We start from the raw sequence: 13,891 nt of genomic DNA, 5'->3' as shown, positions 1-13,891 counted from the left end.
AGATTTACAAAGTTAAGGCTGTGGCAATGAAGTTCAAGTTAGTAGTCAGATAGTTTCACCTATTGAAAGACTTTTGATTTAAGTAAGGAGAGTGCCGAACATGTTCTGTCGCCGTTTGACTTCCTACAGCTGTGTAGATGTTTTTGTAGTGTCTCGCGTAGGCTACAGCGTTGCAGTGAGCAACACTGGTTTGAAACCACAGGCAATGATAATTTCACCAACAAATCGTTTACTTGTAATGTCATAATAAATACTACAACGAAAATGTATTTGTGAGAAATGTTTATTTTAACGATTGAAAACAGATGCATCATAGACCACTGTAGTGTGTGTTGCCCGGGCAACAGAGGCTAATGTCATGCTAATGCTTCAGTGAAATAGTAGACTACCGTTTCCGAAAGTAGATGTGGGCCTACTTCCTTAATAATATAAGCTAATATTGTACATTTCACAATTGTGTTTCACATCACAAAGTAAAACTAAAGAGGGTACAATTTCTGGGGAAATTGTAGGGTGTGCTTGCTTGCGTCGGTTGCACAGGGGTCCGTTTTTGAATGACATTTTTACAACTGATATTTCTGTATATTTTATATAAAAATGCATACTTATTATTTATAAAGATTACATAGATTTAAAAGCTTTTTTTTTTGCTGCTCATTTACAACTGAAAATAGAGTGAAGTGTAGAATGAAATAGATGTCTTCTCATTTCCCCTGCAAGAGGCAGCCTCATCGTTGAATCAAAACGAATACATTTGGCAGAGCGGTGTAAAAATTGACCTAATCTCTATGACTTAAACGTCCTTTTAAGTTTTTCCCTTCTCGTGATATTTTAAGGAATTTAGTCTACTCATATTGCATTCATTCATGAATAAAGAACCCCCTTTGAAGATTATTCTACGACGTTACCGGCAGTAGAAGATGGAATCGCGATTCAAACAGTACCATCTGCTAACTGAAAATATGCCCCCAAAAACGTAAATAAGCTTGACATTTATTTAGTGGAAAATCGCTTTCATAAAAAGCTCAGTGGTAGCGATCATTGTCAGTAACAACGCCAAGTGCGATATAGCCCTGTGTGGAGAAGCTGCCCCGGTAAATTGTACTACTACGGTACAGTACTAGACTACTCCTGTGTTCGTTCGTCTTGGTAGCGATTGCGTTGGTTGAATTGGATTTAAAGTTCCGTTGTAAGGTTTAGGCTGAAATTAATTATTTTCATGAACAGATTGACAAAGTTTAGGCTGTGGCAATGAAGTTAAGGTTAGTAGTTAGATAGACTTTTGGTTTAAGTAAGGGGAGTGCCGAACATGTTCTGTCGCCGTTTGACTTCCTACTGTACAGCTGTGTAGATGTTTTTGTAGTGTCTCGGGTAGGCTACAGCGTTGCAGTGAGCAACACTGGTTTGAAACCACAGGTAATTATAATTTCACCCACAAATCGTTTACTTGTAATGTATTGTCATAATAAATCCTACAACGAAAATGTATTTGTGAGGAATGTTTATTTTAACGATTGAAAACAGATGCATCATAGACCACTGTAGTATGTGTTGCCCGGGCAACACAGGCTAATGTCATGATGCTAATACTTCAGTGACATAGTAGACTACTGTTTCCGAAAGTAGATGTACTTCCTTAATAATATCAGCTTATATTGTACATTACACATCACAATTGTGTGTCATATCACAAAGTAAAATTAGTAAATAGTTATCACCTGGCCTCTTTGCTTGTGGGGTTTCTGCAGCTGCCTTGCAGTAAAGCTATAGTTAGCCTAGCTATCTCCCAGAAGTTAACGAGCTGCTAAACTAATATTCTGCTAGAGGTAGTCACGCGAGTTTTCGTGACGTTAGTGACGTAAGTAGCGTCATTGACTGTGGTTAGCAAGTTAGCCACCGTTAGCTTCACTTTTCGACACAAAAACGTCATTTCTACTTAAACCGTGCAACGGAACGTAAATCCCAATACAAGCAACTCAATCGCTACCAAGACGAAACTTTTGACACCTACGTTGTCTATGTAGGCCAAATATTGACTGAGTTTTAGGGGGGCAAAAAGAAATAAAAATAATAATAATAATATATATGTGAGAGAACAAAGGTTGTGCTCTCGCCGAAGGCTTGAGCACACCCAATGAGTAAATAGTTATCACCCTGGCCTCTTTGCTTGTGGCGTTTCTGCAGCTGCCTTGCAGCAAAGCTATAGTTAGCCTAGCTATCCCCCAAGTTAACAGATGCGAAACGAATGTTCTGCTACAGGTAGTCACGCGTGTTTTCGTGACGTTAGTGACGTAGTGACGTTAGTAACGTCAGTGACCGTGGCTAGCAAATTAGCCACCGTTAGCTTCACTTTTCGCCACAAAAACTTAACTTCAGCCTAAACCATGCAACGGAACGTAAATAAAAATACAAGCAACTCAATCGCTACCAAGACGAAACTTTTGACACCTAGGTTGTCTATGTAGGCCAAATATTGACAAAGATTTAGGGGGGCAAAAATAAATAATAACTAGAAAAGGCTGTTCCTGCGAAACAGCAGTGAGAATGCTGAAAACCTGAATGGGGATAGCTGACCATGCTAAAAAAGCTGAAAAGTAAAAAATTAGTAGAAAGTTATGAGCTGAAGCTTCAAAGCAACCGAAAGGTATTTTTGAAAGGGGCTGGAGCAGCATTCCAACAATGATTTGAAAGGATTTACCATTACTTTTAAAGGGAGAATAATTTGCACAAAAACCTTAATATTTTAAAAAGTATAAAAGTGAGAAATGAGAAAATACCCGCAAGCTGAAATGAATTTCAAAAATGTGTGAATCACACAAAAGAGGCAGTGTGGAAGCTGAACTGCATCATCTTAACAAAGCTAAGAGCTAAAATAGCCTACAATGCGGGAGAAGCTGAAAGCTGAACTGTTAAACAGAAGAAGTAGGCTAGCTAGTCGTAACAAGAATATTATCGTTTTAACAGCTGAAATTATAGTTGGGATAGTAATAGCAGTAGCAGATGTAGCCTAACATTGAGTGCGTTTACTCGGTTTTCTTAGTAGGATTCATTGTGTTGACGGAATGAAACATACAGCAGTAGGGCCGATACAGGAAGACACGGCGACACTTTGTTGCAGAAGGATGTTGGTGCAAGTTTTGTCCGTGGAGCATACAACAATTAATAAAAAAGAATCATGTAGACGCGTTTATTGAGTAATCGCATAACTAATTACACATCTAAACGGAGTAATCTATAATTGGCATAAACCGACAATTGCTAGTAATCGGGTTTCTCATGGTCAAGTAAACGCACCAATCACCTGTGTGAGAGACTAAGTGGTGCGTGTCTGTCGTTACGGTGATGGTGCAGCTATGATTGCTAACGCGCTGAGGGTAGAGAATAACAGAAATGTAGCTAGAATCCACACCTCAAACAAGTTAACCTAGACGCAAAACTGTACATCCAATCCAAAAAATAAGGATATTTTCCGAGACCCAAGACTCTGCCGAAACCAGAGATATTCTTTATGTCTGTGCAGTCAGAAATACGACTCTACCTGCAGTTTCAAAAACATGTTCCTTCTGCGTGTTTGTTTGGTTGCCACGGCGATGGAGCAGCTGTGATCGCTAACGAGCTGGGCAGAGAGAATAACTAATGTAGCTAGAATCCACACCTCAAACAAGTTAACCTAGACGCAAAACTATACGTCCAATCCAAAATATAAGGATATTTTCCGAGACCCAAGACTCCAAGACTCCAAACCAGAGATGTCCTTTATATGTCTGTGCGGTCAGAAATACGACTCTACCGGCAGTTTCAAAATCTTGTTTCTTTCGCTTTCTCTGACGAATTTTACCCACCTCTCCATTGAAGTTAGTGAGAGAATTTGAAAGGCTGCTCTCGCTTCAAGGCTCAAAGCTGAAAATATGTGAGCTCTTTAGTAGTTACATTGGCTGAAAGAGGACAATTTTTCCTACATTTTAAGGTATAACTTGTTTCTGTAAGTTAAACTATATGAACGTTAGAGGAATTTGTTTGACAATTTAGTTGAATATCAGAAAAAGAGCAGCAGAGTGTGCCACTCTGCTGGCTGCTCATTCATAAAAATCAAGAAGGAGCAAACATTTTAATGTATTTCAAACTGTCATAATTCAAAATTGGCTGAATATTTGAAAAAGCTGAATCATTTGGGAATAGCTGAATGTCTTGTGAACATTTTAGAGGTTGAATGGTGCCTCTAGCTGAAAGTATGCTGAAGTAGTTACGTTTGAAAGAGGAGGAAGCTTTTTAATGATTTGAAAGGATTTACCATTACTTTTAATGGGAGAATAATTTGCACAAAAACCTTAATGTCTTAAAAAGTATAAAAGTGAGAAATACCAAAAGTCATAGCCAACATCTCCTGAAGGAGCTGAACCTTTTGATACAAAAATTGTAGGAATCGGTGAAAGTATGCAGAACTAGTTAAAGGCCAAAAAACGTCGGAAGAACTAAGAAGCTCTCCAATATAGTTAAACTGAGACACCCATAATACTGGTGTATTGGATAGAAACTGATTTAACCCTCGTGCTGCCTTCGGGTCACATGACCCAAAGGTTCATAATGAACCATCGTTGTGTTTACCCAATTTTACCCAATACAAAAACAAATTAAAATAATTTTCTTTTAACCTTTGCAATGTGGGGGGTCTGAGACAGCCTAGCTGTTAAAAGAAAATGCTTCACTTTGTCTTTGTATGCAGTAAATCTGTCGCAATACGACGGTGGGTCACAATGACTGATGGGTCAGAATGACCCGAAGATAACACAAGGGTTAAGGTGAGTTGAGTTGTTTCTTTGCTGATGGTAGCACTATTCTCACAATAATAAATATATGTGAGAGAACAAAGGTTGAGCACACCCAATTATTAATACTAGTGCGCAGCCCAGTGGCCGTTACTGGAACTGACATGTGTTGCCTAGTAAGAAAACATACTGGCATCTTCAGGACATAAATTAAAATGAAAATGTATAACATTTTTATTTGTTACTCTTCAATACCATGCCCTTCAAAGGCAGTATGACTGAATCCATTAAAACTTTCCTGCAAATCTACACATTTGAGAGAAAGCAATGTCATTGTACTCCAAAAAGGATTTCCAGTATGATGAAAGGACACTGAATATAAAAGGTTTGACATTTCAGACATAAACAACATTATGTAAAATCCATAGAAATCCATCTGAAACATTTGAGGATAGTGACTGAATCCATGAATGCAAATAAATTAGCCAAAGGAGATTATTTATTTTAGCCTAATATTAAAAGCATTCCCTTTGTCTGAAATTTCCTTTTAAATAAACATTATCCTGGAAAAAGATACGGTCTGGAATCAGTCAGTGTCACAATCTCCCATTCACCCTTCACACGAAGAAATATTTAGAGCAAGTTTTATGTTATTATGTGCCCGAATGTGATGTGTGAATATGTGACAAAAACTGTCTCCCTGGTGTCTGGGTAAGTTGTAGTTCTAGGAAGTCTCCCCGCTTAGCTGTATGTTATTTCTCAACTTGGTTAACCCTGTCCTCAGCAGCCCTATACGCTCTCTGTGGAGCATCATAGTTTCACGTTGGGCTAACACACAGAGGCAGGGTTTACGTACACTGGGCTCCAACCATTTCCCTCTGCTAACATCAGCCAGTAAGAAACTGGCAAATCAATGAGAAATGATATGAGATGTTATTTGAAACTCTTTACTTATTTTCGAATTGCTTTCTGTATAATTTCTCTATTCTATCCTTATTCCATTCCATCGTATTCTATTACTGTACGTTCGGCAACACTTTACATTAAGCTTCTAAGTTAACCACCATGTAACTACATAGCAATAGAAAAGAAAATATTTGAGACAGAAAAAACGTTCTCGGTACATAGGAATTGCTATGTAATTAAATGGTCATAAGTGGATATTGGAGATTGCTTTACCAAAAGAAGATCCAAGTTAACATTCCCCTAACCCTGGAAAGCCCAACCATCTCCATGCCAAGTTTCACTTACGTAATAACTTGTGCTGTTACACTGCAGTTCCAAAGTAACTGCTAATTGTTATTTTAAGTATTGTTACATAATGACATGGTAGTTAATGTAACCTTGATGCAAAGTGTTGCCATATACTCTATTTTTACTGTATAGCGATTTTTGTTAAGTGATAAATGAATAACTAACAAAATGTCATTTTTTTATGAGAGCACAAACACTCATACAGCTCTTAATATTGACATTCACATTGAGACACATTTTCTTTGAGACTTTATTAGTCCTGCATGCACACAATCAATCTTCAAGCGGCAACTGTGAAAGTTGCTATGGTGATATTAATTATGATCATATTTGCTGTTCTGAGAGTATTTGCAATTTGCATGCAATCATGCAAGGAATAGTAACAGCAGTAGTCCTGCCCCTAAAAATGTATCTAATATAATTTACTGTGGGTGTCAAGCCTAAACAGCATGAATACCGTACTAACATCATCAAAATATTACATTCTCTTCTCTGTGTCTAATGTGTCTCTTTCTATACAGGTACAACTGTCACTCTCAGATGATAGTTATGCAATACATGGAAAAGATCTGGTTAAGAAAAAGCTTCCTCTTTGTAAGTCAAGACCAAAAGAAACATTTCCCTTTGCCTCCTTGAGTCTGTCGCTAGTATACTGTGGACTAAACACAGATAGTTGACTTAGTGCGTTGGTTCAACAGATAGTTCCAATGAGCAGATGGCCATGTCTAAACACAGGCAGTTCTGTGCACTGTCAGATATCGTTGCTTTTACAGAGACACCACCCTACATTTCCCAGTATCCACTGTAGACAGGATTTGTAGATAACGTTATTTCTAATGTTTTACCTTGGAGCTATAGCACTTGACAATGACAACTAACAGGAGTGGTTCATACCTCCTCTGAACAGATATATAGAACCCTTCTTTACGGTTTAAGATGGTCAGTTGTCCTGTTCAGCCTTGGCAACATGCCTGCTGCTCAGAGGATGTTAGGGGGTATAGGTGGGAGGAGGAGAGAGTCGGTGGAGGGGTGGTGTGTGAGTGAGGAAGCGTGGTCATAAACAAAGCAGTTTCTTCAGTGAGGTTTAGTTATTAGCTACTGCATCTATTTGAGTGTTCTCCTCAGTGACTTTTCAACGCCTTCTTCTCCTGTTCTACTTTTGCTCTCCCCTGCCTCCCTCTGTCGAAGGTTGGGCTGAACAGCAGGTGATGAAGGGAGGGAAGCGTCAACTGGATATGGGGATTACAATCTGTGGTACTCTGCTGACTTCTACACTAACACTCTACTCTGGCTGGACAACGAACACAAAAAAGACAAGTAAGTGCTTTTCTATCAGAGTAGCTGTATTATATAGTAGCTGTTCACATGATTCAAAAAGGTATCAACAAAGAAACAGTCCCTTATAATAGGACAACAGGAGGAACACCTTGATTCAATGAAACATGACATGAAAATACAATGACTAATAGGTGGAATGGCTCAAACAAATTAATATTAGTAATACTCTATAATAGAGTTCTTTGTGCATTTAATACAACATTGCTTTGGGTGACCTGTGATTGTATAGACTCTAAATCTTTTGTGGAAGATGACCAAATGAACACGAATGGGTGATTTATAATTGATCTAGTCTTCATCTTGCCTGGCTACATGTCTAGACTGGTCGAGAGACCCATCTCCCCAGAGAGCTTCTATCTCTGCCAAATGTCTTGCTGGGGCATTATTTATTAAGCTCAAGTCGGTCAAAACAAAAAAACAGCTTGAGTCAAAACAAAAGAACCACACTAAGTCAACCAAGTTTATTAGGGTGAACTTTCATTAAATTGACTTTACATGGCTATTCCCTTTGTGGGGGATAAACCTGCCCTTTCATCCCCTTCTGATGTCCTGTGCATACATTCTGCATAGGTTATTACCGTGTCTCACTCACATGTAGGTATTAGCTCTGAAAAGATCTTCCTTTCATGTCTGGGACACTTGCTGAAAGGTTTGATAAACCTGATTTTGATTGCAATCATCTGTGAAAAAATTCTGTGAATTGTTTTCTGAATCTGAATTGTTTTATTATATTTTATAATATTGAGCCTATTCATGGGACTATATGTGGTTAATGCTGCCATACTGTTGTTTATACGTTATATTATTCACCGTTGTTTAAATGTAAAAATAAAGTCAAAGACATTATAATGTGTACTAGGTTTAGAAGTTGTGCTGATTCTTCAATCTCAATCTAAAAACCTCTTCATCTACCATGTTCACCTATTAATATCAATACTGACTGGATAAGGCTGAGCTAAGATTAGCTGAGGCTTTCAAAGCAGCTCTTTAATGCATGTGTTTAAGTGTAGCCTGCATTTTAATGTTCTTGGTTATAGTCTACTCTATCCGACATACAACTATAGAAGTCCAATAATGTTTAGATCAGCTATCATCAAAAATGGAAACAAACTGTACGGTTCACACTTTTCGATATGTTTTCAAAAACCTGTAAGTCTACCCACAAGGTATTCCGGGCCAAAAGTTGGACCGTAAAACTAATCCCTTTTTTCCTGTAATGACTTCTTTCTGTCCTCCTCAGCTCAGGTGTCACATTAATAGCGTCACAGGCTGAGGTTTGCTGAATAAAGATGCTCATGGACTGGAGGAGACAAGCCAGCACTGGAATCAGAACGTGTGAAAAACAAACTGCTCAAAAAAAGAAAAAGAAGCACACGCCGTGAAGCACTGACCATATGGTTTGACTCTACACTATGGATTATATATGCACTCGCAGCCTCGCCAGATAAGGCTACATCAAAACATGGAGGGGCCTGTCTTTGTTGTCTGCGTCCTCAGGCATATTCTGACAGGTAAACCTTGATATCAACATGGGTGCAAATATCCCATAGACTTTATTTAAAGAACTGACTGCTGTCAGCAAGCAAACGCAGCATAGATGAGACACCTTTTTGAGACAGAGCACTGGATACTGTCACAATGCCATTACGGAGCAGATATAGGACATATGACCTATAATTCAGGACATCCAAAACTGAGACACAATCAGTATGGAAGTGCAGAGCACCTCTTTGGTTCAGTTAAATGTAAATGGTATGGAACAACTGAACACCTCGTATGACTACAACATAAGCGATGTAAGTGAGAACCCAGAGACCTATCAATACTACGTCATTGGCCTCTTCCTCTCCTGCCTCTACACCATACTCCTGTTTCCGATTGGATTCATCGGGAATATACTTATTCTGGTGGTGAATCTCAACCACAGGGAGAAGATGACCATCCCTGACCTTTATTTTGTCAACCTGGCTGTGGCGGACCTCATTTTGGTAGCCGATTCTCTCATCGAGGTGTTCAATCTGAACGAAAAATACTATGACTATGCTGTCCTCTGCACCTTCATGTCCCTGTTCCTGCAGGTCAACATGTACAGCAGCATCTTCTTTCTGACGTGGATGAGCTTCGACCGCTACGTAGCCCTGGCCAGTTCAATGAGCAGCAGCCCTCTGAGGACCATGCAGCATGCCAAGCTCAGCTGCACCTTCATCTGGATGGCCTCCATCCTAGCCACCCTACTACCCTTCACCATCGTGCAGACCCAACACAGGGGAGAGGTGCACTTCTGCTTTGCTAACGTCTTTGAGATCCAGTGGCTGGAGGTGACAATCGGCTTCCTGGTGCCCTTCTCCATCATTGGCCTGTGCTACTCTCTGATCGTACGTAAACTCATGAGGGCCCAGAAACACCGGGGCCTGTGGCCACGGAGGCAGAAGGCCCTGCGGATGATTGTTGTCGTGGTTCTGGTGTTCTTCATCTGCTGGCTGCCGGAAAACGTCTTTATTAGCATCCAGTTGCTCCAGGGGACGGCGGACCCTGCCCAGCGCAGTGCCACCACCCTGTGGCATGATTATCCTCTCACAGGCCACATTGTCAACCTGGCAGCTTTTTCCAACAGCTGCCTGAACCCCATCATCTACAGCTTCCTGGGTGAAACCTTTAGGGACAAGCTGCGGCTATTTGTCAAGCAAAAGGCCAGCTGGTCCGTGATCTACCGCTTCTGTCACCACACTCTGGATTTACACATCCCTGTTAGAAGTGAGGTGTCAGAGGTGTGACACCTGGGTCCTGATCATTGGACAGGATTCAGCCCTCATTTCAGTATAGTCACAATATATGTTATGCCTTTAGGGAAACACTGGGCAAACATTCCAGGAAATTTGACGATGATGACTCTCAATCTTTTCTTTTATGTATCACCATATCTTGGCAAAAACTAACTCATTCATGTCATGTATCACACAGCTCCTTTTTGTAACATTATTCTCAAAGGAACAAATTAAAGAGTCACATCAAAGGACCAGCAGCTCCGTAAACTGAATGTGGTTATTATACTGCTGCTGTTACGCTCTGCACTGTTCAGGTAAACCAGGGACTGCTTAACAAACCTGTCTGTTGCCTTGTTTTCATGTGTGACAATGACACTGTATTTTACTAGATACATAGTAAATCTTTAGTCTTTGTCCTAACTCCACTTTTATATAATGAAATAAAGTGAAATACTTTTTTTCTAATCAAATAATCTTAATGTAATGACGACAAAGTCTGCTTTATTTGAAACATGATGCCCACTAAGATAAATCCAACCAAAATGTTAAAGAAGGACGCTATCCACATTATTATGAGCCTAGTTGTCAGCTCCGGTTAGGCCAAGGCTGGAGCAAGGAGGCAGGTGTTGCTCCAAAGAGATTAGGCTGTGTAAACACATTATTCAGAACGAAGATGGAGCTGTTGCTCCCCAGTCCCAGTCATTCACTCTTCTCACACTACTGGACCGCAGTGACCTAAGTTAGGGTAAAGGGACTTAGAGCAATGGGTTTATTTAGTAAACAGAATTGTTTTGGTAAACTCTTGTGTAAACAACCACATTGTGGAATTCAGTTTTAGTTACAGGTGATATAGCGACTTACAATTAGAGAGAAACATATTATGTAACGACTGTATGAATGATAGCTTATACTAAATCAAAACAAATCAAATTGTATTTGTATAGCCCTTTTTCCAAGTAATGTCACAAAGAGACATATGACCATAGAACTTCACCTAAGCCAACAAAAATCTGACAGTCATCTGGAGGATATTTCTGAATAATAAAGCTTAAGTACATTAAGTATCAGGTACTGTATTAACCTTTATATCAAACATTACATTTTAGTTTTAGAAGACTAAACTCATTCATGCTTCATTTTTTAAAGATAAACTTACAGCTTCTTTTTGTGAATGTGTTCATCTCTAAAAAACAAAGCATCTCTTTACTATGCATGTTCTGTAAAAGAAACAACAGGGAAAATAAACCAATGCACTGCATTGCAGTATACATGTCAGTGCACTTTTAGAAAATTTGCCAATTGTTTGTTTATGAATCCATTCTGTTAAAATATTTAATCATATCTCCATACTATATAGATGTGCATTCAACCTATATGCTCTTGAATCATCCATCAGGCCACTCATTAAAACACAATCAAGTATTTGTGCCAGCATTTTATGAGCCAATCCTGGTCAATAGCAATGAAAAGATCAAATAGGTTTTTGGCCCTGTGGATCTACTTGGGAATAAATAATGGGCAATCTGTCTCTTTGGGACATACAATATCAATATATGACTAATTCACTTTGATAAACAGCAGCAATCTACATATAGATTTTGAAAAAATAGGTGTTACAAAAATGCATCTCAGGTTACCAAGCAATACATTTAAACAACACAGGTGGGATACAAACATGTTTCTATAGTGCTAAATGTTGGTTAACAAAAGCACCTGTCGTAAATTCAGTTTACAGCCTCTTTAAGATATTTCTGTTACGCAGTGAATAGACTAAAATTGCCCAGATGCAATTCAGTGAAAATGTTTGCTTTTCAGTGGTACAGTACATCCTCCAATATTTCACAATACAAATCTGATTATACTAAAACAAAAAACACTATTAAGATAAATAAAAGGAAAAAATACAGTGGTACTTTTATCGTATGTTTTGATTGACTGTTATCGTTACAGTACTGTTACTGTAGTAGTAGGCAAGCTATTGCTAAATCCACATCACTATCGGTCTGGTCATGCCAGTGAAAGAAGTTTTATGTATCTAAGTTATATGTAATTTGGGAAATGGGCTGTGTATGGACGGCTCCAGGAGCAGCCGGTGGTGGGGCACTGGTGTTTCTACGCAGGCCAGCAGCAGGAGATACAGACCTGGTGCAGTCTGGGAAAACAGCAGCCCAAACCGCAAACTGTTTTTCCAGCTGTTACCATCCCAGCAGCCTGGGAAATCAACAGAGCATTGTTTAAATAATTGTTTGTAGGGGGTCTAAGAAAAAGAAGTGCCTCACTGCATATGGTAAATTACCATCAGCATGTTAACTGATTCTATGGGAATGTGTACAAAATACCAACAAGGAACCGCTTCTAAGACTTTCCTAAAGTACAGAACTTGCTTGAGCATATCTTAAGGGTATGTCTTTATAATATTTGGAGAACATCTTGAAATAAAGTGTTGTGAGAACAGCCCGAGGATGTGACTCGAGGAATCAACAGAGGGCACAAGACAGGAAGATGGGCAAGTGATAATGCAATGAAAACTGACAAGTTCATTAATAAACAGAAGCGGCGCCCAGACGGAAGGAACCAAAAGCCCCCCAGTTGAGTCTCTGGGGAAAGCAGAGCAGGGCCCATCCGTCCACATAAAAACACACAGTGTGAGAAGAGGTTGACAGGGCACTGTACTATGTGCAGCTGGGACAAGGGTAAAGGGTTTGATGTGACTGATGTCATTGAAGATTTTTTTTTTTATTTGAATTGCATTCCTTGAAAAACACGAAGACGTTAAACTATTTACGGCAGACTAGGTTGTGAGAATATAGCAACCTATAGGCCTAACTTGCAATGTGTAAAGCAAATGTCATATTACTCCTAAATAAGTGAAAGGTTAGTCCATTTAAGATCATAGCCTAGTCATTTTCATGCTCGACAATACTTTTTAATATGACCAGTTAACCCCTGCCAATCTGTGTCAAATGGTATGCAGAAAGTGAAAAGCCGCAAAGAATCAGATAGGTTGCTGCCATGCCAAAGTAATTAAGCCTAGATAGAGCTGGGCTAATGCATAATTGTAAGAGCATACTGTGGGCCTACACAAGCTGAATAATGGAGGCAACTCATGATTGCATTTGTAAATTAACATTGTTCAAAGGGGCGGGAAAAAGGGGTAAAGAACAGTTTACCCTTGGTAGCCCCCCAAAAAAGGCAGTGTTCGTACCAGGGGCGATTCTAGGATCAGACCTTTAGGTGGGCTCAGCCCCCAATGAGAATGTGACATGGACTTTTGCCTTGCAAAAGTGTTAAACCCCCTTGCTAATAAATCAATAATTTCACTGGATAACAATTAATACATTTATTTATTATTATGCAAAATATTGAATGAATGAAAAAACTGAGAAAGTCCCTTTCTTCATGAACTACCAGCATCAAATGAAACGATAATGATGTGTCAACAATAAATAAACATTGTTTTAACACATTAGAGCACTAAAACGTATTCGAGATCATAATAATTCATAATAATAAAAAAAAATTGAATTGTTTATTATTATTTTTTTAGGGGTGCTGAGATGAAATTTAGATGTGCTTGGTCACCCCTAAAAAGAGTCTAAAATCGCCTCTGGTTCGTACAATTAGTCTAATGAGTGTCTAGTGAGGTGTCATATTTTTTGACGTGTATCTTTGACAGTAGGCAAAGAAAATAACTGACAAAAGAAATGTTCAATCATCATGTCCAAACGCAAACATGCTTTCCCGCGCTTCAATTGGAGAATGCTTTCC

General features: G+C 39.1%; 1 protein-coding gene across 2 annotated transcripts; it reads left to right on the top strand.

The window, feature by feature from the left end:
* The first annotated feature begins 7,103 nt into the window (after window positions 1-7,103).
* On the top strand, window positions 7,104-10,602 carry gper1 (G protein-coupled estrogen receptor 1). Of its 2 annotated transcripts, none has more exons than XM_062483144.1 (2): window positions 7,104-7,337; window positions 8,604-10,602. In XM_062483144.1, exon 2 carries the CDS (start codon window positions 9,068-9,070, stop codon window positions 10,130-10,132), a length of 1,065 nt encoding a protein of 354 aa, XP_062339128.1. In that variant the 5' UTR covers window positions 7,104-7,337; window positions 8,604-9,067; the 3' UTR covers window positions 10,133-10,602. The 2 variants fall into 2 exon arrangements, with proteins under 2 accessions (XP_062339128.1, XP_062339120.1); XM_062483136.1 differs by having other exon boundaries at window positions 8,599-10,602.
* Window positions 10,603-13,891: the final 3,289 nt, after the last annotated feature.

Source organism: Osmerus eperlanus, chromosome 2 (genome assembly GCF_963692335.1).
Source record: "Osmerus eperlanus chromosome 2, fOsmEpe2.1, whole genome shotgun sequence".
Lineage (NCBI taxonomy): Eukaryota > Metazoa > Chordata > Actinopteri > Osmeriformes > Osmeridae > Osmerus > Osmerus eperlanus.
The sequence above is the reverse complement of the archived record's forward strand: the minus strand, read 5'-3'. Positions and strand labels throughout refer to the sequence as shown.